The 23,761-nt window shown below is 37.7% G+C and overlaps 2 protein-coding genes across 3 annotated transcripts; both read right to left on the bottom strand.

Moving 5' to 3' along the window:
- Positions 1-1,816: 1,816 nt before the first annotated feature.
- Positions 1,817-10,954, bottom strand: LOC140153136 (uncharacterized). Of its 2 annotated transcripts, none has more exons than XM_072175781.1 (3): positions 10,057-10,954; positions 6,638-6,996; positions 1,817-3,437 (listed from the first exon to the last, which is right to left on the bottom strand). In XM_072175781.1, exons 1-3 carry the CDS (start codon positions 10,211-10,213, stop codon positions 3,138-3,140), a joined length of 816 nt encoding a protein of 271 aa, XP_072031882.1. In that variant the 5' UTR covers positions 10,214-10,954; the 3' UTR covers positions 1,817-3,137. The 2 variants fall into 2 exon arrangements, with proteins under 2 accessions (XP_072031882.1, XP_072031881.1); XM_072175780.1 differs by having other exon boundaries at positions 4,583-6,996; positions 10,057-10,943.
- Positions 10,955-13,114: 2,160 nt separating this feature from the next.
- On the bottom strand, positions 13,115-23,445 carry LOC140153135 (uncharacterized). The gene is made up of 3 exons (XM_072175779.1): positions 22,981-23,445; positions 14,723-17,142; positions 13,115-13,886 (listed from the first exon to the last, which is right to left on the bottom strand). Exons 1-3 carry the CDS (start codon positions 23,135-23,137, stop codon positions 13,665-13,667), a joined length of 2,799 nt encoding a protein of 932 aa, XP_072031880.1. The 5' UTR covers positions 23,138-23,445; the 3' UTR covers positions 13,115-13,664.
- Between the last annotated feature and the right edge of the window lie 316 nt (positions 23,446-23,761).

The following is a 23,761-nucleotide window of genomic DNA, read 5'->3' as shown; positions in this document are numbered from 1 at the left end:
GTACATTAAGGCTTTAAGGGATTTTTTATTCCAAGTAAACGCGAAGAGGATATAAAGGCCTTGAAGTGAGTTGATGATGACGTAAAATATACGCTGCGATCTGAAAAGATAGATTCAACGGAAAGTAACTAGAGAATTCTTTCTCCGACCTATTCTAAAAGCAAAGCAATGCACAAGATTTCAACTATATTGAAGGTAATTGTAATCTATGCCTCAGCCATGATACACTGCTGTATTATTTTACTTGTATGAAACAACAGGCGTCCTGAATGGAAAGATGTGACATAATAGGTTAATTCATCTATAAGAGTACAGGAGAGAATTCCCTGTGCACTTGTCAGTGCTGTTCAGGGGTCCCCGGAGGAAAATGGACCCCAATAGAAATAAGTTTCAGTGGATGTTTTGGGTTATCCAGCAATATGAACATGAAAGTTCTCATAAAAGTGTACCTCTGCTAGTGAAATTAGCCCACAAAGTTTAGATACTTCTTTCAGTTTTATGGAGCCAGCCCTGGATTTGACGGTTACATAACAAACTATTTAAGAAATCCAAAACTGTGTAGCAAGTTGGTATCATGGTATAACAACTGCCGCCAAAACCTTAGCCACAACGATTAAAAATCACGTTGTCCATATCCAAAACAAAAAATTTGGAAGTGACACCAGGAACTTGAAAAGGCGTGTCATTCTTATTATTACTCTATATACAACAATATAATACATATTCTTTTATGGTATGAACATGCTGTAGTTGACTATGCTGACTGATATAGCTAAAAATAACAAGTAATATTTTAAAATTTCTAATCGACATTTCAATGTTCATAAAACGTATACTTAGATAAATTATTGTACCCACCCTAACATAAATGAACAGTTCCTCTTTGAGTTGATGTTTATGATTCGAAACCACCCTTGCTCTTATTGGTTCTAGGTTTCTGATCGTATCAAAATCTCAATGTTTTTGGGTAACAGCTAGTAAGTTGGGGGATAAGACTGTGAATCACAAAGTGGGGGGGGGGGGCACTCAAGTTTCAAAGTGTATTAAAACATACCTTAAACAGGAATACACCATTAAACAGGAATTTAGCGCGGTTTTGCAACAAATTTTATTCCATAAACAGGATTGTACCTGAAAGACACCCCTAAGTAGGATTTTTTTGAAAGGTACCACCCTTACAGGTTTTTGATAAAATAAATAGTTCTTATAGTACATATTTTTGTTTATTTTCTAATATATATGTTAGGGTGACGTTCCTGATGCAAAACATGCCAGGGAAACACGGTTTGTGAAATAGCGAGGTCATTAAAATGACACACACCAACTGGAAGTTTTTTTTATAAAATAACCCTTTTTCTTGAAAACAGGCTTTTTTGGCCTCCTAAATGGGATTCTTGCGATTCGCGTTCATTCTCTGAAAAGGTATTAATCATATTAATGCGCGTTTTTCTGGTCACGCATGTGTACCAGGCCTCAAAATAAGAAGAAAAATCCAAGGGTCCTCTGGCCCCTTGCCTTTGAAATTTCAAGGGTCCGACCCGGACCCATGCCTATGCCTACGGTATGTAGCTTGTAGAAAATTGAAAATCCGGGTTGAAAACTTGATGGGAAACTAAAATGAAAGTGTACTCAGGGAGCTGGACCTATTATGTGAACCAGATTTTCCAGTGGAAAATTAAAACTAGAATTTCCTGCTTTTTGCATGGTTCAATTTTTACGGGTCACACGGACCCGTACCGTAGGAAATTTGCGGGTCCGCGCCTACATTCACGGGTATTTGACGCAAGGACGCGCCTTATTTCGAGCGCTGATGTGTACACTGTAAAACTTGAGTGGCCCACTGGGCCATTTGTCACGTTTGCCTTCACTTATAGGAGCTAACATTATAATAATAAATAATAAACAGACACTTAATACAGCGCATTATTACGAAGAGCCTCAGTGAACTTTACAACAAATATACAAGCATAAAAATCATTAAAAGAACCAACACGCTTAACAATACAGTCAGAAGGAGAGCAAAACAAGGCGAAAAGACTGAAACTTAAACGCGATGATTTTACAAAGCAGGCAAGCAATAAATATTAAATTACAGTTACAGAACCACAAAATATAGGCAAGCAATATAACATGATATAATATGAAAGTTGAATACAAATTAATATATCAGAGCAAAAATATTACATAAAAATATTTCAATTATTATCGGCGGTAAAAAGAGAGTGGATGACCGGCATCTACGCCCTCGGCAAAAAAGAACATGACAAACAACATTTTTAATGCAGGCAAAACCTTAATCTAAACAAACATGAGAATACATAACATAAGAGCATACATTTCAACAAACTATTTGAAACCACTGATGATCAATCTAGAAGTTCATTATTAATATTATGAAAACAAAACCAAAAATTGCGATCAAGCAAAACAAACAAACAAACATACAATATAATTATGCAAAATATAATGCAAAATGGATCAAAATAAAAAAACCAACATGAGGCAAGAATAAATGGAACCCTTGAATAAAGAATCCCCAGCAGTGAATAAACATTCCCCAGCAGTTCTCCATTATTTTACGTGAGGGATTCTACAGAACATTATATTATTGCTTCTTGCAACGTTGCTTGTTTGTAATTTTCGACAAAAACAACACAATGATTACAGAAGCAACACCATCAAGATCAAACTATTAAGCAAACCAGCACACACTCCGTGTATCCGCGCGTGAAATTGTCATTTGAAAAATATCACTTTTTTTTAGCGATTTTTGCGATTTTAATTCTTGAAAACACGAATGCACTGACCACAGTGGTAAGTGGTATAAACTCGTGGTCATAACCCGAGTCCGAATTTACATTAACTAGTTTTTTTCTCAAATCGGAAAAAGGGCTGTATAAATGTCCCTGGATTTAGTCCAAAGTAACATCAAATGGAGGATTACAGGCTTCACAGTCGCCGCAGTCTTCATATTTGGTGAGTAATAATTATATTACTGTGTAATCCTTGTTTCCTAATTGTAAGGGAAAAAAATGACTTTTTGCGATTATTTTGTGAAATTAGCGTAAAGAAGTGAATGACTATTATGTTACTGAAGTGACGAAATTCGTAAATTTATAAATGCGTCTAAAAATGAATTACATTTTGGCTTCTCTTTGCATATTTTCACGTTGTATAAGCTGAATTTGAGATGAATTTACATTTGTAGATCTTGTTGCTTTCTTGTTGCTTGACTTATCATCACGAGACTCCATACTTTTTGAGAGTCCGAACTTTTTAAGCCACAATCGACCAATGTTTCTTTTAAAAGTAAACGCGAAAAAGATATAAAGCCCCTGAAGTGAGTTGATGATGATATAAATATACCAGAGCGCTGAAATACCACTAAATGCTGCTAAGAAGGCGAATATCCACGTAAAGCCCATCAGAGTTGCGATCTGAAAAGATACAAGAAATCAAATATAGAATTCTTTCTGCTAATAATTGTGAAAGTAATGGATAGGATGGAGTAAGGCATGTGGGACATGGGGAAAAGTAAATGGAGCGGTTGGTAAAAAAAAATTTCACAAAATTTCCGTAAAAAGTAGAAATTTTCGTAATTTTTGGTTTTTATTGGAGGAAACAGGGGCAATCTAAAGATCATGTTTGAATTCAATATCACTTAAAAGGGCATTTCGTGATCCACAGCATCATCCCTCCACTTTTCTCATAAAAAGTTGAGATTTTTATATCACTGGTAACCTCTGGCTACATAATGTTTATGTACAAACAAATTCTTGCATATTAATTAGTTAGTTAGTTAAAGATATCGTGAAATTTGAATTTCGTTCTGGTATACCAGAACGAAATTACAATACATTGTCTATGGAGCAGTGTAATACACATAATCATGCATAACTCGCAAACGCAAAATCGGAATCAACTGAAATTTTGGGAATAAGCTTTTTTCGTGGATATCTACTGAAAAATGTCACGAAATACTCCTTTAAAATATAAGAGAAAATATAAATATCATTGAACTTCCCCGACAACCTACACGGAGTCCGGGGTGGGGGAAGGCACATCATACATTTGTGGTGGGTATGCTCCCCTAGAATTTTAAGGTGTTTGGTCTGTGGGAGCTAACGGCGTACAATGGTTCTTCCGGTAGAAAGAAAAATAGAAAAATTTAGGGATCTTTTAGAGCTGAAATGATCAAAATCAAGGTACTTTTGGAGCTCTATTTGGTCAAATTTAGAGGGTATTTTGGAACTGGGCCCTGGTAAGGTGTAGCTATTTGTTTTGATTACAATTACCATGGTTACATCTAGCCAGTTGGTGAAAACATGAGCGTGTAGCGCACCAAAATTAAAACCTTTTCAGTCACACCCACAGATTTCGGCCTCTAAAGCACCTTTGAAATTTGAATTATTTTAAGCTAGATGACACGTTTTATTTGAATGTATGTAAACACATTGTTAACATTCCTTTAATACAGTAATATCTGTGTTATGTAATGTTTTTAACATTATCATATATACTGAAATTTTAGTGTGCATACTGCATTGATTGAAATATATACTAATGAAATGATTGTACTTACCCTCGCATAAATGAGTAATTCGTCTTTAAATTGGTGTTTATGACTCGAAACCGCCCTCGTTTTTGACTTTGTCCTATGGATATTCCACATTGTATTACAAAACAGAAACAGGTTAACCAGCAAGCAAATCGTTAATGGCCCACCAAATACAACCAGATTTGCATATTGATTATAAATCCAGCACGCACTCTCATTACCATATTGGAACGGAATATCTGAACATGCGCATAAGTGGAGAACAAGACAAGGAATGATGACGAGCAAAGGCGATCCCCAACCATGAAGAAGATACTTGTAACTGATGCTTTTCTTTTCTACATACGTTAGTGCCATTTTCGTAGAAAATGTTCTGTTCAAATCGAAAGAAAGTACGGTACTCCAAGTAAATGTACATAACCATAAGTAATGGAGCAATGCGGCTATAAATGTGCAAGTGTTGCTGTTTCTGATACTTCCAGCTGCGAAAAGAAAGACTAACTGAGCTGTAAACATGGCCGCCACCAAACTCATAATGGCCTTAATCGCGCGAGATCTCAAACTGGAGAACACGCAGTATGTGACGAACGTAATAAGTAGGGCTAGCATTGATATGGTACAACCAATAACACTAAGAATAGTCTGAGATGTATCGTATGCTAAAAATGTAATCGTTTCAGTTATGTTTCGCGTCCCGTTTCTTTCGAGGAAGGAACATACTTGAATCTGTCCATCGGAAGTGTACATGTACTCATTTTTAGAAAATACTTTGCCAGTTGGCTCATAGACAAGTTCATTGCTCGAGTAGTTGGTGAACCACGATGCGTTGAGTGTTATAAGCGAACAGGAAAAGAGCTCGGTTGTACATATCTCTGCTTTTGTTGACTTCATAAAATCTTTAGTTTCAGATACGTAGCTAAGAGACAGAATTCCACCCAAAAATGGATACCTTGCATGATCAGTTACGATATACGTGTTGTTATTTGTGTTTTCCACCGATATACCAGCAAGTGAGGTTGTGTTACTACAATCAGGAAGCAGTGGTTCGCAGACTATGCTGACGGTGAAGTTTGTTACATTGCAACTATTTTGCTTGCTTGTGTTATCGGAAAGGAAAATCGGGTCGTAAATGTTCTCTAAATCTTCAAAATGTCCGGGAGATTCAGTTTTCAATGAATACTGACCCTGGTCTTTGCCAGGACATCCAATTGTTTCATTTACGATGATAAAACTCCGGAAGTATATTTCTTTCAAACAATCTGACGTTTTCCGATTGTTACCGTTTTGAGAGCATCGTGGATTCAACGCTGAAATATCAAATTCTGCAAGTCCGTTACATTCCACGTTACTTGGGTCTATTACGCATCGGTCACCACGTAATGCATAACCTGCCAGGCATCGTAAAACGCGGCAATGGTCGACAAAAGGATCGTAAACTTCATTTGCTTGACAAGTCACAGTTTGAACAGTTACCACAGTGTTATTTACTTTCAATGTTACTCCCTTTTGTGAGTTAAAGTCAACAATTACCGATATTGGGCGGAAACCAAATCCCGGAGGTAGGCCTACAGTCGGTCGTGGAAGCGGTATTTTTCCGTTGATGTATATCAAATAGATGACAGGTATATCAGATATGTCGCATATCAATTCCAGTCTATAGTCATCATCGTTATTAAATAGATTGTGGCAGAAAAAGCATTCTAAGTTGCGGTAAATAGTTGGCACAGAGCTAATTTTGTCCATTACATATGCAGTGTATTCTTCACATTTATCAACTTGATCTTGTGGTGCCGCTGAAGAACACGACTTACTCTCCACCACATTAGGGTAGCAAACACGATTTCCAAGTTTTGTTGTCTCTGTATTCGGATGATTAAACGATAATGGACAAAAATTGCTTATGACATTGAGAGTTGCAGCGAAGGAATTCACATTCTTGAGGCTATCTTGAATCAAATCATCAACTGTCTCATCACAATCAGCTTTCAAAGTCCACCAAATGAGATCATCTAACAAAATGCCATTACACAATGCACAATAAACGTTTCTAAATGTTATGAAATACGTCTTTTCACTTACTGGTACGAAGGATTGTACATCTGTTTCATTAGGCGTGTGACAATTTTTCGCAAGTGGAGAGGCGAAGTCATCACATTTATCGACCATAAATATCCCATTATACAAATTGGTCATTGTTCCAGGAATCACCGGTTTTATGCAGCCGATTTGGTCGAGTGTGATGCCAAGTTGGTCGAATTCTGGGATAGAAGTGACATCATTGTTACAGCTTACATTTCGACAGCAATCGTCAAATAAATGGCAAAGTTCGTCACACTGACACGCCGTTGGTTGCGATGGACATCCGTGGGTACAGGAATGGGCATTCTCGCACTGGTTAATGGTTTCGGTCGGGAATGAAGTATTACCCTCTTCCAGCCCTGTGAACAAGTTCGAGTATTTGAAGAAATAACAGAAACACAATAAGTCATACTTTATAATGTTGAAGCTTTTAACTTTTCCGATTTTCATAATAACTATACGATCGTATAATGTTACATTGATGAGAAGTTAGAAGCTGTTAGAGAACTATTTGTCTTTTACCTTTCCTGCTCTCCTATTTTAGACATTTACATTCACATGTTTTGATTCCTATAAATAGGCATGTCCACTAAAAATGGAAGTACTTTTAAATTGATTCAGACCTAAATTATTGCCTGGGAATTGGTGAAAGAAACATTTTGGCGTTTAAATAATCTTAATCGAACGTTTCATTCCAGAGATATGGCCTTGCTAGAACATGTTAAAAAGTTAAAGTCCAAAAAGGAATACTAACAGAAAGTGCAACTTTAAGGTACTTTTTCTTAATGTATTTATTAACTAGCGTTATCTGGAACATTATATTTGCTTATAACAACATGAAAATAAGATCATCCTGAAAATTTAATCAATTTTGTTGACATACAACAAAAAATATAAGACCTCAAAACCCATGGTTTGATTGGTGAAACCTCAAGTATGATCATAGATGGCCGCCATGGAAAATATCTCCATAGAGGAGATGAACAATAAGTGCATTATTTCAAATGAATAGCGGTAGTCTTAAACATTGTTCAATCTTTTAAAGTCAGCACATTTTATCTTCAAAAATGATTATATTTCATCATGGCATAAGTTTGGTAACATTAATCACTACCAATTTTGAGAAATTTGCTCCAACTCAAAGGTTATCTTTACTACATTGAGCAATACACTGTGTGTGCATGGAAGCCATGATGGATAGCATATGAAATGGACATGGTAGTGAGAAGTGCACAGGGAAGTGCATGATTTGAGATGGGCCGCGGTAGGCTTAAACATTCTTAAATTTCTTAACATCCTGCACATTTTGTCTTCAAAAATAGTTAAATTTTATCAGTATGTAAGTTTGCTTGTCTGATTTGCACTCCAAATTCGGAGATAATTGCGTTTGAACACCTGATGCACGGAATGGTGTCACTTCAACCTGTTGGAGTTCTCATCTCATTAAACTTTTCATTAAAAAAAGTTGATCTCTTCATGAAGGAAGGTCCTCTCTATTTACTGACCAAACAGGAAAAAGTTTGGTTAATATTTTCTGGTGGAATCAGGAATTTCTTGAAACACCCTGATATAGGCCTACATTTGGATCAAAACAAGTATGTACGCCATTTAACAGGCCTGGGATTTCTTGTATCGATCAGTTTCTCCATAGATGATACGTGTGTGAGTGCACGCACACAGTAAATGAAAAATCGTTCTAGTGGAAACTGTATTGACAGTGGGCATCCCTACTATAAAGGGACGTCCCTTTTTAAAGGGACGCAAAATTTGTTGACCCTCCATATTTTCCAACGTCCCCACAGAAGTATTTATGAACGCTCCCTTAACTGTTGTCCTTCGTCTTTCTATGTAACCATTGCACTTGCTGCTGTTGTACGTAAGTCTATAAGAACTATATAATAGGGATATTACAGTTTCATGTAAAATGTCGTATTTAGCCTTTAATACACGACTTTCGCTTAACCAATAACATGCTATGCTAGCATAGTGATGCTGCTAACAAAGGTAAGGTGCAAAAATGAATTTTGATGATATTAACGAATGAGCAAATCGCTGACTAGGACTTTATGGGGTCGGCCACTGACCAACCTTTGTACAGGTCTTTTATTAGGTCTTGAAATTTCATGTATATCTTCAATACGAAAAGTCAAAATTTTTAATTGATGGTCGGTTTCAACCCAGCTACATACACTTTAAGTACATATTAGATTTATAAAGTCTGCTTCGAGGACAGCTAAATTAAAGTATCAATGAATTTGCTACCACACTTGTGCTCTCAGGTCCCACAAAAATACTGTATAAATACTCCGAGCCCTTGAACGAATTACATAAATACTTGTAGTTATCCATTATGCTAGTCATAGTTACTTCACATGATAGTCAAAGTTATTTCACAAGTTCATTTCACAGCAAGTACATGTATATTTTGTGCCATGTTATCTCCAACTTAGCTGTTGCTATGTATGCAATCATTGAGGCGTGGGAGAAATAATAGAAGCAGACAAGGTTTACATTGAAAAGGTTTTTACGCCTGTTAAACATATAAATATGCAGACATGTATACCGTATGCCCATGTAACTTGCTCCGTAGTGATATATCACTTGAAGTGGTCCCATAATACAATAACTAACTTTTGTGTACAAGTACGACCTGCTTGTTATGTAGGCCTACAGCATGTTGATTTAGACGTGTAGATGTTGTGCATATTGACGTGTAAATGCCGTACACATTTACCACTTGTGCTGAAGTGACTTTTCATAAGTAAAATTCAGCAACTGGACGTGCAGTGGATGTCACCTGTTTAACATATTGACGAATAAATAGCATGTACGCATTTATCGCCTGAGTTGTTGAATTGACTTCACATAGTACAAACCACCGTAGGTGATATCCAAATATCGCCTCAAATTGTGTATATAGTCAGTTCAGCAAGTGGTAAATGTGTACGGCATTTATACGTCAAAATGCACAACAGTGATACTAAGGTCATCTGATGTGGCAAAACTTACTCAAGACGGAACGTGGATTGGAACACATCCAGTACGTTGCAGTAACGTAACTTTAGTATGACTCAATAACAATTTGATGGAAATATACTTTTAATATAATAAAATAAATCGATGAAATATGATCAACCAAATACCGAGACGAAGGACGAAAGGACGAATGTTGAAGCAACAAATGCCGAGACGAAGGACGAAAGGACGAAATGTTGAAGCAATCCTACCTACGGGACTATGATATGGACTATATAAGTAATTTGCGACCACTTCAAGTGATATCACTTGAAATGAGTATTATCCCATCCTTGTCCGAATATTCAGTCCCAGAACAAAATATTCATTTACTGACATAATCCCATCAATGATTATCCATGTCTGCATATTAATATATATATATATATCATGACTGAACATACCTGTTTCTTTGGGATCCAAACTGTTCAATACACCATTGGCTGGTTGTGTCATGCTGACTGTTGTATAAGGCACACTACCGATTAAGCTGCTCCATATTAAGCAGGCGACTATTTGTGTCAATATAAAACATGTAAACTCTTCCACTGGACGTCCCATTTTAAAAAACGGTCTCCCCTTATACTAGAGGTATGCAGTGAGGAAAGTATTCAAGTTCAAATTCACACACTAAAGTTGAGTGGTATACAAAGGCGACCACCTTATTATAGAGGTGAGTGTGAGTCATTTTGTATGTTGTGTACAATAGGTACAAATACGGAAGTGAATGAAATCTATAGTATTTAAATTCGAGCAAGTTCACCCCAAGTAGCCAAATATTCGTTGCATGCTGTGTGATGACGTTAGTTACATGTATATCTATCCATGCGTATAAAATCAACATACTAATATATTGTTGAGATTTCATTTGTCAATAGCATTTGCCATTTTAAGGAATCGGATATTAACGTCTGCACAGTATTTTTTGTGGGAGCTGAGAGTACACCAGACATATCGAATTACATTCTGAATACGAGGAATGTCCTTCTGATATCATATATAATGATGTATATTCATACGTAGCGGTAAACGTAAATAGAAAGCAAAATTATACTTCTACGCTACTCAAATTTGGTACATTCACCGAAGCGCTTTCACCGGATCAAACGGCGTCTTCAGCGGATGTTATTTCTCTGAAGATTGTTGTTGCTAGTGATGTAGTACTAGAACATCTTCGATGACGTCACAGATGTTGATGACGTCAAACTTGAAGATGTTGTACCGCCCCTTGGTTCCGGGGGGTCAGGAGGTTGTCCCAGATAGGGTCGATATCGGGGTCTTTTAGTTCTAATATGGATTGCTTCCAAGACCCTGCGAGGGAAGTGCTTGGACTCCCTCTCTAACACTTGTACGTTCTCCCACTCAATCCGGTGTCCTTTGCTCCTGTCGATGTGTTCCTTGATCGCTGACTTGGAACTGGCCGCTTTGGATTTATGTTCTGTTATCCTCTTTTCGAGCTTGCCTCCAGACTCACCAATGTATAGGGAGTCACAGTCTTTGCAAGGGATGCTGTACACGACACCAGATTGCTTTTCTTGTTCAGTTTTGTCCTTTGGGGAGACAAGAGTATCCTGAGGTTTAAAAGCTGTGCTACCACCTGCAGAGTTGAGAGCCCTGCGAAGTTGTTCCGAAAGTCCTTCCACGTAAGGTGACAAAAATGCCCTTCTTATCATGCTTATTGTTATCTTCGTCGCTGTCCTTATTTTGTTCTTTCTGTTTGGACGTGCCCTGAACAATGTCCAGTCTTGATAGCCGCTCTCGTGTAGCACCTCCTTCACATGTATTAGCTCCTTAGATCTGTCGTCAGGATCAGTAACAACCGTCTCCGCTCTATATAACAGGGTTCTCACAACACTCAGTTTGTGTTCCAGCGGATGGTGCGAGCTAAAGTTCAAATGCTGATCCGTGTGAGTAGGCTTACGGTATACTTGGATTTTTACCTATCCGTTCTGTGTTCGTGAGATCAGCGTATCGAGGAAAGGGAGTTGCCCGTCTCCCTCTTTCTCGTGCGTGAATTTGATATTAGGGTCCTGACTGTTTATGTGATTTGTGAACTCTTCCACATGCGCTGATGCAGAAGGTGTCATCCACATAACGATATCACGTACGCGGTGGGAGAGGAGCAGACGCTAAAGCAATACGTTCAAAGTGCTCTAAGTACGTATTTGCTGCCAACGGGCTACACGGGCTGCTCATCGCACACCCATCTTTTAGCTGGTAATTTTAGCCCCTAAACACAAAGTACCTAGTATTAAGACAGAAGCTTAATAGCTGAATAACTTGATCAACGCGAAGGTTTTCAGCACTGTCCAATTTTCAGCTTGTATCACTTTCAAGCAATTGTGTAAACAGCGCAGTGACATCAAAGGATATCAGGGACTCATCCGCACGTACAACCAGATCCCTAACCTGATCAACAAAAGTCCGAGTGTTCTTGTATGATGCACTGTTTGGCCGATAAATCGTGCCAACACCGATCATATGCTAGAAACGATAGGTCTCAAGGGACCACCGGCTTTATGAACCTTGATCAAGCCATAAAATTTGGGTATGTCACGTACTGTCAGAATACTCTGAGTAGATCTCTTGTCTCCCCAAAGGACAAAACTGAACAAGAAAAACAATCTGGTGTCGTGTACAGCATCCCTTTGACTGTGACTCCCTATACATTGGTGAGTCTGGACGCAAGCTCGAAAAGAAGCTAACAGAACATAAATCCAAAGCGGCCAGTTACAAGTTAGAAATTATTGTACCCACCCTCACATAAATAAGCAGTTCCTCTTTGAGATGATGTTTATGTTTCGAAACCGCTCTCTGATCGGTTTCTGATCGTATCAAAATCTCATCCTTTTTGAGTAACAGCTAAAAAGTTGAGGGATGAGGCTGTGGATCACAAAGTGCCCCTTTGCCCGGGTAGGGGGGGGGCTCAAATTTCACAGTGTATCAAAACATACCCTAGACAGGATTTGCTATATCGAGCAAAATACACCATTAAACAGAAATTTAGCGCGGTTTTGCAACAAATTTTACCCTATAAACAGGATTTTACCTGAAAGAGACCCCCAAGCAAGATTTTTCTGAAAGGTACCACCCTTACAGGTGTTTGATAAAATAAACTCTTATAATACATGTTTTTGTTTATTTTCTAATGTATATGTTAGGGTGATGTTCCTGGTGCAAAACATGTTTCTTGAAAATAGGCGTTTTTTGACCTCCTAAATGGGATTCATGCGATTCGCGTTCATTCTCTGAAAATGCCCGTTTCTGGTTGCGCATGTGGACACAGTGAAACCTGAGTAGCCCACTGGGCCCCTTTGTCACGTTTGCATTCACCTATAGGCGCTAACATTCCCCAGCCGTTCTCCATTGTTAACTTTATGTGAGAATTTTACATAACATATTGCTTCTTGCAACATATTAGTTTTTGATTGTTTGTAATTTTCGTCAAAAACTACAGGATGATTAAAGAAGTAACCACAATCAACATCAATCTATTAAGCAAACCAGCACACACTCCGTGTATCCGCGCGTGAAATTGTCGTTTGAAAAGTATCACTTTTTTTAGCGATGTTTGCGATTTTTATTTTCGAAAACACGAATGCACTGACCACAGTGGTAAGTGGTACAAACTCGTGGTCATAACCCGAGTTCGCATTTACATTAATTAGTTGTTTTTCACAAATCGAAAAAGGGCTGTATAAATGTCCCTGGATTTAGTCAATGTAACATCAAATGGAGCATTGCGGGCTTCACAGTCGCCAACGTCTTCATATTTGATGAGTAATAATTATATTATTGTGCAATCCTAGTTTCCTAGTTGTAAGAAAAATGTGACTACTTGCAATTATTTTGTGATATCAACGTAAAGAAGTTAAATGACTATCATTTCACTGAAGTGAAGAAATTCGTAACTTTATAAATGTGTGTAAAATAAATTACATTTTGGCTTCTGTTTGCCTATTTTCACGTTGTATAAGATTAATACTTCGATCCATTTGAGATGAATTCACATCTATAGATCTAGTTGTTTTCTTGTTGCTTGACTTATCATCACTAAACTCCATACCGAACTTTTTAAGCCACAATCGACCAATGGTTCTTTTAAAAGTAAACGCGAAAAGATATAAAGCCCTTGAAGTGAGTTGATGATGATATAAATATACCAGAGCGCTGAAATACCACTAAATGCTGCTAAGAAGGCGAAAATCCACGTAAAGCCCATTAGTGTTGCGATCTGAAAAAAATACAAGAAATCAAATATAGATACATTAAGGCATGTGGGGGGGGGGCATGGGTTCAAAATAAATGGGGGTGGAGGGGGGCAACATTTTCACAAAATTTATTGCCGCAAAAGTAGACATTTGTGCAATTGTGGGTTTTTATTGGAGGAAACCGGGGGCAAGAGTTCTGACGATGCAATTTTACCACCCCTGGCGCCGCCACTGTGTAACACCCCACCCAGGTGCAATGGGAAGCTGTTAGGGGTAGTCACAGTCGTTGTACTGATGAACCCTGCGCCTTTTGTAGGCTGCAAACGTGGCATCTCTCTCTCTCTCTAAGGTCACTTTATCCAGTGATACCAAAATAAGTATTCCCCACAAAAGTTCCTGGAATCGCGAAGGGGGGGGGGGGGCACGTCATACAATTTTGGCGGGTTTGCTCCCCCGGAATTATGAGGTGATGGGTTCTGGAAGGTGATTGCGTACCGTTAAATTGGGTCAGGAGCTTTGAACAAGTACAAGGGAGTCTTATGGAGCTGCGAACAGTCAACTTTCTGGTTGCCTAAAAAACAAGGAATGAGGAATTAAGTGGTCTTTTAGAGCTGAAATTATTACAATCAAGTGTCTTTTGGAGCTCTATTTCGGTCAAATTTTGGGTTCTTTCGGAGCTAGGCCCAGGTAATGTAATTTTAAAGGCAGATGACACGTAGTATGTCATAGTATGTATACATATATTTTTACATTCCTTTATTACAGTAATATTGTATTATGTAATGTTTTTAACACAGCCTATATACTGACATTTCAGTGCATTGATCGCAATATTTACTAATGAAATGGTTGTACTCACCCTCGCATAAATGAGTAATTCGTCTTTAAATTGGTGTTTATGACTCGAAACTGCCCTCGTTTTTGACTTTGTGCTATGTATATTCCACATTGTATTACAAAACAGAAACAGGTTAACCAGCATGCAAATCGTTAATGGTCCACCAAACACGGCCAGATTTGCATATTGATTATAAATCCAGCACGCACTCCCATTACCATATTGGAACGGAATATCTGAGCATGCGCAAAAGTGGAGCACAAGACAAGGAATAATGACGAGCAAAGGTGATCCCCAACCATGAAGAAGATACTTGTAACCGATGCGTTTCTTTTCTACATACGTTAGTGCCATTTTCGTAGAAAATGTTCTGTTCAAATCGAAAGAAAGTACGGTACTCCAAGTAAATGTACATAACCATAAGTAATGGAGCAATGCGGCTATAAATGTGCAAGAGTTGCTGTTGCTGATACTTCCAGCTCCGAAGAGAAAGACTAACTGAGCTGTAAACATGGCCGCCACCAAACTCATAATGGCCTTAGTCGCGCGAGATCTCAAACTGGAGAACACACAGTATGTGACGAACGTAATAAGTAGGGCTAGCATTGATATGGTACAACCAATTACACTAAGAATAGTCTGAGATGTATCGTAAGCTAAAAATGTAATCGTTTCAGTTATATTTCGAGTCCCGTTTCTTTCGAGGAAGGAACACACTTGAATCTGTCCATCGGAAGTGTACATGTATTCGTTTTTAGAAAATAGTTTGCCACTTGGCTCATAGACAAGTTCACTGCTCGAGTAATTGGTGAACAACGATGCGTTGAGTGTTATAAGAGAACATGAAAAGAGGTCGGTATTACATATATCTGCTTTTATTGACTTGATAAACTTTTCAGTTTCAGATACGTAGCTAAGAGACAGAACACCGCCCCAAAATGGATACCTTGCATGATCAGTTACGATATATGTGTTGTTATTTGTATTTTCTACCGATACTCCAGCAAGTGAGGTTGTGTTAATACAATCGGGAAGCAGCGGTTCGCAGACTATGCTAACAGTGAAGTTTGTTACATTGCAACTATTTTGCTTACTTGCGTTATCGGAAAGGAAAATCGTGTCGTAAATGTTTTCTAAATCCTCAAAATGTCCGAGAGATTCAGTTTTCAATGTATACTGACCCTGGTCTGTGCCAGAACATTCAATTGTTTCATTTACGATGATAAAACTGCGGAAGTATGTTTCTTTCAAACAATCTGACGTTATCCGATTCATACCTTTTTGAGAGCATTTTGGATTCAACGCCGAAATACCAAATTCTGCAAGTCCGTTACATTCCACGTTACTTGGATCTATTACGCATCGGTCACCACGTAATGCATAACCTGTCAGGCATCGTAAAACGCGGCACTGGTCGACAAAAGGATCGTAAACTTCATTTGCTTGACAAGTCACAGTTTGAACCGTTACCACAGTGTTATTTACTTTCAATGTTACTCCCTTTTGTGAGTTAAAGTCAACAATGACCGATATTGGGCGGGGATCTACCCCGAATTCCGGGTGAATGCCTTTAGTTGGTCGTGGACGCGGAGGTATTACTCCGTCGATAACATAGATGACAGGAATATCAAATATGTCGCATATCAATTCTACTCTAAAGTCATCATCGTTAATAAATGGATTGTGGCATAAAAAGCATTCTACGTTGCGGTAAATAGTAAGCCCAAAGCTATAAATGTCGTCCATTACATATGCAGTGTATTCTTCACATTTATCAACTTTATATTGCGATGCATTTGAAGAACACAACTTACTATCCACCACATTCGGGTAGCAAACACGATTTCCAAGTGTTCTTGTCTCTGTATTCGGATGATTAAACGATAATGGACAAAAATTGCTTATGACATTGATAGTTGCAGCGAAGGAATTCACATTCTTGAGGCTATCTTGAAGCATATCGTCAACTGTCTCATCACAATCAGCTTTCAAAGTCCACCAAATGAGATCATCTAACAAAACGCCATTACACAATGCACAATAAACGTTTCTAAATGTTATGAAATACGTCTTTTCGCTTACTGGTACAAATGATTGTACGTCTGTTTTATTAGGCGTATGACAATGTTTCGTAAGTGGAGAGGCGAAGTCATCACATTTATCGACCATAAATATCCCATTATACAAATTGGTCATTGTTTCAGGAATCACCGGTTTTATGCAGTTGATTTGGTCGAGTGTGATGCCAAGGTGGTCGAATTCTGGGATAGAGGTGACGTCACTGTTACAGCTTACATTTCGACAGCAATCGCCAAATAAATGGCAAAATTCATCGCACTGACACGCCGTTGGTTGCGATGGCCATCCGTGGGTACAAGAATGGGCATCCTCGCACTGGTTAATGGTTTCGGTCGTGAATGAAGTATTACCCGCTTCGAGCCCTGTGAACAAGTTCGAGTAAGATATAACAGAAACACAATAAGTCATACTTTGTCATGCATGTATTGAAGCTTTTACCGATAAACTTTACCGATATTCATTATAATGATATATTGATTATGTTACATTGATGAGAAGTTAGAGAACTATTAATTTGTTTTTCACCTTTCCTGCTCTCTTTTTATAATTTGGAATGTACATGCCTTGTCATATATTTTACCCCAGACTTTTACCCTCAATTTTTTTGATCCTCCTATTAAGGACTGCATGTTTTTGATCCTCCTTTTTAGGACCCAAAATTTGTCGACCCTCTTTATTTTCCAACACCCCACCAAAGTATTTATGTGCGTGTCGTCGCGATACTTGTACGCGCTATTTGAACCAATCGGAGGTGCATAGCAACAACAGGCTTGATCGGTTCTAAGCCCTAGGTAATTTCTTGCATAATGTAGGATTTAATTGAATTGTAATACTTATGATTAATTAATTTATTTGAATTTGTTTAAAGCTGCTGTCGTGCATCGATCATCTCATATAACACGCGAAATCATTTTGGCATAAAACAACTCGGCATCGCCTCGTTGTTTTACTTAAAATAATGATGTCGCCCGTGTGATATGAGACGATAAATGCGCGACAGTGACTTAAACTAATACCTTTCATATCAATTTGTAATCGCTCTTTAGCAAAGTCATAGTTCATTGAATTTACAACCGTATGACAAAACAGGCGAAAATAGTAGCTTTTTGCACAGGATTTGCAATTTTAAAGAGAATTGACCATTGCTCATTAAACTGTTAAAATGAGGCTAATATATGGACAATATAAGTGAGTGTGTTCTATCAAAAATTTTGTAAGGAACACTTGAGCTTTTGACTTTTAAAACCATTTTGGTCAAAAAAAAATGCGTTGGATAGGTAGTTTTCAATAGATTTACCACATTCGCCTTGCTATAACATTGAATTGCGTCATCTTTTGACTCAATGGGGAAAAGTATTTTTTGGGGAAGTGTTAGCCTTCGTTTGATATAAGAAATTTCTGATTGGATGAAGGAACACTTGAGGTTTTGACAAAACCAATCACAGAATAATTTCCACTAGATATCACACAGCTCTTATGATGCTATGCACTCAACCGTGTAGTATAACACAGACTGCGTACTAGGCTAGACTCGCTGTGCTGGAAATAACCGTGTGCTCGGGTGTATCGAGGTGGAAACTGCGTAGATGCATTTATAAGAGAATCGTTCTTGTAGTCAAACCTTTTCATATGATTCTCTAATAGAATAACTTTTCTATCTTAACCCTCATTTTACCGTGTGGGGCTAGTGGTGTGTATATCAACTCCCTTAATAGATTTAATAGATAACTCAAATAAGTGACTAAATCACTTTTGATAATCTAAGTACCATTTAAGCGGATCCACACATACACACCCCCACACACCCCACACCCACACCTCACACTCCCACCACCCCACCCTACGTACCCACCACCCCACACAAAATAAAATGATGGTTTGAGCTCGCCAAATTTTGACATACACAAAAGCTGATGTGATTTACACATGATTCGCCAACTTACGTCTCTATCAGGGTAGATGTCTCATTTAAGACAGACCATCACGATATGCCAATTAGGGTCAGGGTTAGGGGGTTAGTGTGAGAGTTAAGAGTTAGGAATAGGGTAATAGTTAGGGTTAGTAACCCCTGATCCTAATTAGCATATCGTGACGGTCTGTCTTAAATGAGACATGCCGCTATTAGCTTTAGCATTGTTTAGTAGGGTTGTGAGCAATAATACCATGTAATAGTGTTTACTCAGGGGCTGTGCAATAATTATGAGCCCTGGGGGAGGGTAAAATTGGGGGGGGGGGAAGCATTTTTGGACAGCCGAGGGGGGGGGGGTGGTACATTACTTCATTACCTCGCGCTTAGACAATGGAAATGTTCTACTAAATGGAATTACTGAACAACAGCTTAGGAAACTTCAACTTGTACAGAACTCTGCCGCACGCGTTTTGACAAACACTCGCAAATATGATCACATCACACCCATTCTTATGAATCTGCACTGGCTTCCCGTTCGTGAAAGAATTGTATTTAAAACTCTTCTTCTCACATGGAAAGGATTAAACAACATTGCACCTTCTTACATCACGGACCTTCTTGTTCCATACACACCTGTACGCACTCTCAGATCGTCAGACAAATGTCTATTAAAAATTCCACGATCTAATTATTCTCTGGGAGACCGTGCTTTTTCTACTGTTGCACCAAAACTTTGGAACTCGCTTCCCTATAATCTGAGACAATCAATTTCTGTTGATCAGTTCAAATCTGGACTCAAGACTTTCTTATTCAATGCTGCGTATAATGTCAGTGTTTGATTTATCATGCTTTTATACTGCTCTGTATTTTTGTTTTACATGTATTTATGGATTCTTTGGTTTCATGTTGATTGTCCCGGGTTGATTGTACATGTTTTGAAATTGTATTGAGCTAACAATTTGGATAGCTGATTTGTTTTAATCAGCTACACTTCTTGTAAACTCTGTTTTCATGTTTACTTGTACGTGTATCTTGTTTTCTGCGCCTTGGATTAGATTTAATTTTCTAGATAAATGGCGCATTATAAATGCTTATTTATTATTATTATTATTACACATTCACGGGGCGCCTTATAAATAAAACGCTCTAAAAAGGCTTAGGAAAAAGTACGGAAAAGCTTTAAGGGATCCAAAATGAGCGTTTATTGCGTTTCGACAGTATTTTTTTGTGGGACATGAGAGCACCTCAGACCTATCGAATTGCATTCTGAATACGAAGCATGTCTTTCTGATATCAAATAATTTTCATTTTTTTAAATCACAATATAATTCAAATTTTATGACAAATTATAAAAATTTGATATTTTTCAAATTTTGATATATAACAGTCCTCGAAGTAAATTATATAAATCTAATGATATATTCTTAAAGTGTATGTAGCAGGAGGAAAAGCCGACGATCAATTGAAAATTTTGACCTTTCATATTGAAGATATGGATTTTTTTCCCAAAAAGATCTTATTTTTTTTGGTGTTTTGGAAAAAAAAATCCATATCTTCAATACGAAAGGTCAACATTTTCAATTGATCGTCGGGTTTTCATCCCACCTACATACACTTTAAGTATAAATCATCAGATTTATAAAGTTTACTTCAAGTACTGTTAAATATCAAAAATATCAATTTTAATGATTTGCCATAAAATGTGTATCAAATTGCGAATTTCAAAAATCAAAATTATTTGATATCAGAATGACATTCTTCGTATTCACAATGCAATTCGATATGTCTGATGTGCTCTAATGTCCCAAAATAAATACTGTCCAAACGTTCATACCCCAGCCCTTAATATGAAAATTTTCCTGCTCGCTGAGCTCGCAACATCTCTTGACCATTTAAGGATTGCAAATTGGGATACAAAAAATTTGGCATGTGTAAAGGGGGAGGCAAAGATTTTTTTGGCGGGCCGAGAGGTGGGGGGGCGATTTTTGGCGGGACGTTCGGAAATTCCCCCAGGGGGGCTCATAATTATTGCACAGCCTCTCAATTACCGTCATGGGTTTGAACTAAATCAGATCGTGTCAGATATTAGAGTCATATGGATTAGAGTTTAGCTTTTTTTTTTCGTGCTATAGCTTACGTGTCCCAATAATTAAGGAAAACATTACGGTATTGTCGTTTCAACCTTCCAGGGTCTCTGTTTCAACTAAGAACAGGAAATCACATGATGGCTTATTGTATTACTCTATTAACAGATGAAGCGAACCGTAAACATATTTACTCATTGAGATTTAGGAGATATGGTAAAAATGAGAGGCCAAAAATGGATTTTAAGCTTTTTAGTAATTCTAAGTGTTCCCTTTCACCAACTATAAATTAGGTTTTGTTTTTAATATATATATCTTAGTCAACTTATGAATCTATTGATATGTACTTAAAGTGTATGTACCTGGGATGAAAAGCCGACGATCAATTGAAAAATATTGAAGACATACATTTTTTCCAAAAATACCTAAATATTTTGGTTTTTGGGACAAAAACCTATATCTTCAATACGAAAGGTCAAAATTTTCAATCGATCGTCGGCTTTTCATACCAGCTACATACACTTTAAGTACATATCATTAGATTTATAAAGTTTACTTCGAGTACTGTTCATCAAATTTTTTTAATCATTTGCCATAAAATGTGTATTATATCGCGAATTATTTCAAAAAAATCAAAATTATTTGATATCAGAAGAACATTCTTCGTATTCAGAATGCATTCTTCTGATATCAGAAGAACATTCTTCGTATTCAGAATGCATTTCGATGTCTGATATGCTCTCATGTCCAATAAAAATTCTGTCCAAACGATCATACCCCAACCCTTAATATAATAAAATAAATCGATGAAATATGATCAACCAAATACCGAGACGAAAGTACGAATGGTGGAGCAATCCCATCTACAGCACTATGATATTGATAATATACCCGGGTAATATGCGACCACTTCAAGTGATATCATTTGAAAGTTACGTGAGTATTATACGAATATTCAGTCCCCGGGGGGGGCACTCAATTTTTTTTTGGGTAGGGGGGTGCCACCGCCAGTTTCGAACTTGAGGTCTAAGGAACTGATCGGCAGGTCAAAAAGGGGGGTCTAGGGAACTGATCGGCCGGTCCAAAAGGGGGGTCTTGGGAACTGTTTGACCGGCCAAAAGGGGGTCTTGGGAACTGATCAGCCGCCAAAATCTGAAAAATCTCGGCAACTAAACCATGCAGGCCAAACCAGGGTTCAATTTTGTTGCGTTTTTGCCACAGATTTTTGAAGGAATCGATTTCACTTTGAATTGTGCATTAAATTATTAAATCAGGAAAACCATTAATGCAAAATAGGTCTGTTTGGCCTATTACGATGAAAATCTCAGCAAAGCAAAACAGCCTTCGAATCAAATTACTAGACCCTGCAGACCTACAATCTATGCTATTAGCCTACTGATAATTATAGCAGCAGCTAGCAGCACTACATAAAAGCCCACCATAAAAACAAACCCACAAAAATATTTTTTTCAGTGCCGAAAAGTAAAACATTGACTACATTGAACTGCATGAGATGATTGAGTGAAGTGTGCAGAATTTGACACCATTCCACTAGACCAGTAGATCGTACCGGGAGATCGTAAATTACCTTTTAATTCACTGTTATGGCCAGCTGCAAGGATGTGCACACAATTATTTGAGGTACTTTTCCTCATATTTGGCAATTTTATTCCCAAAAGAGATCTCAAAATCATTTATTTCTAGCAAAATGTTCATCAGCTGAAGGCATCGGCATCGCGGCAGACACTCGACAGTGCAGTGATGTTTATAAACAACAAACCAGTGTTGCCACTACTAAAGGAGCCCAAAATCCCGCCCAAAGTTCACCTTACTCCTAAGGGGAAGAAATTTATGGAAAATTCCCTTTGAAGTTTTTGAGCTCGCAAAAGTAGCTTTTGGGCTTAAAATAGTAGGACAGAAAACACGCCTGTCAAGATGCCGATGAGAGCGGAAATCGATGATCTGAGGGTCTATGGAACGGCTAGAAAATTTCCGGGGCTTCAGAGCGGGCAATCAATGAATTCAGAGGGTCTAAGGAACGGCTAGCGGCTCTGAAAAAGGGGGTCGTCGCCGCGGCACATACCCGTATAGCTGGGAAATGTGAGTGCCCCCCGGGATTCAGTCCCAGAACAAAATATTCATTTACTGATATAATCCCATCAATGATTCTCTATGTCTGCATATTAATATATCATGATTGAACAAACCTGTTTCGTTGGGATCCAGACTGTTCATTACACCATTGGCTGGCTGTGTCATGCTGATTGTTGTATAAGGCACACTGCCGATTAAGCTGCTCCATATTAAGCATAGGACTATTTGTGTCAATACAAAACATGTAAATTCTTCCACTGGACGCCCCATTTTAAACAACGGTCTGGCACAATATCATATATGTGGTTAACATATGTTAATATGGAAGTGAATGAAAGCTTAGTATTTAAATTTGAGCAAGCAAGGTCACCTCAAGTAGCCAAATAATCGTTGCATGCTGTGTGATGACGTTAGTTATATCTATCCATGCGTATAAAATCAACAATCTCTGTTGACTGTTGTTGAGATTTCATTTGTCTATAGCATTTGCCATATTAAGTAATCGGATATTAACGTTTGCACAGTATTTCTTGTGGGAGCTGAGAGTACACCACACATTTCGAATTACATTCTGAATACGAGGAATGTCCTTCTGATATCAAATAATTTTGATTTTTTGAAATTCGCGATATAATACAAATTTTATGACAAATTTTTAAAAATTGACATCTTTTAATATTTTTTGAAATTTAACAGTCCTCGAAGTAAACTTTTTAAATTTAATTTAATTATACTTAAAGTGTATGTAGCTGGGATGAAAAGCCGACGATCAATTGAAAATGTTGACCTATCTTGTTGAAGATATACATTTTTCCCAAAAATAACTATTTTTTTTTGGGTGTTTTGGGGGAAAAAATATATATTTTCAATACGAAAGGTCCAAATTCAGTTTGA

Source organism: Amphiura filiformis, chromosome 5, assembly GCF_039555335.1.
Source record: "Amphiura filiformis chromosome 5, Afil_fr2py, whole genome shotgun sequence".
NCBI classification, from domain to species: Eukaryota; Metazoa; Echinodermata; class Ophiuroidea; order Amphilepidida; family Amphiuridae; genus Amphiura; species Amphiura filiformis.
The sequence above is the reverse complement of the archived record's forward strand: the minus strand, read 5'-3'. Positions and strand labels throughout refer to the sequence as shown.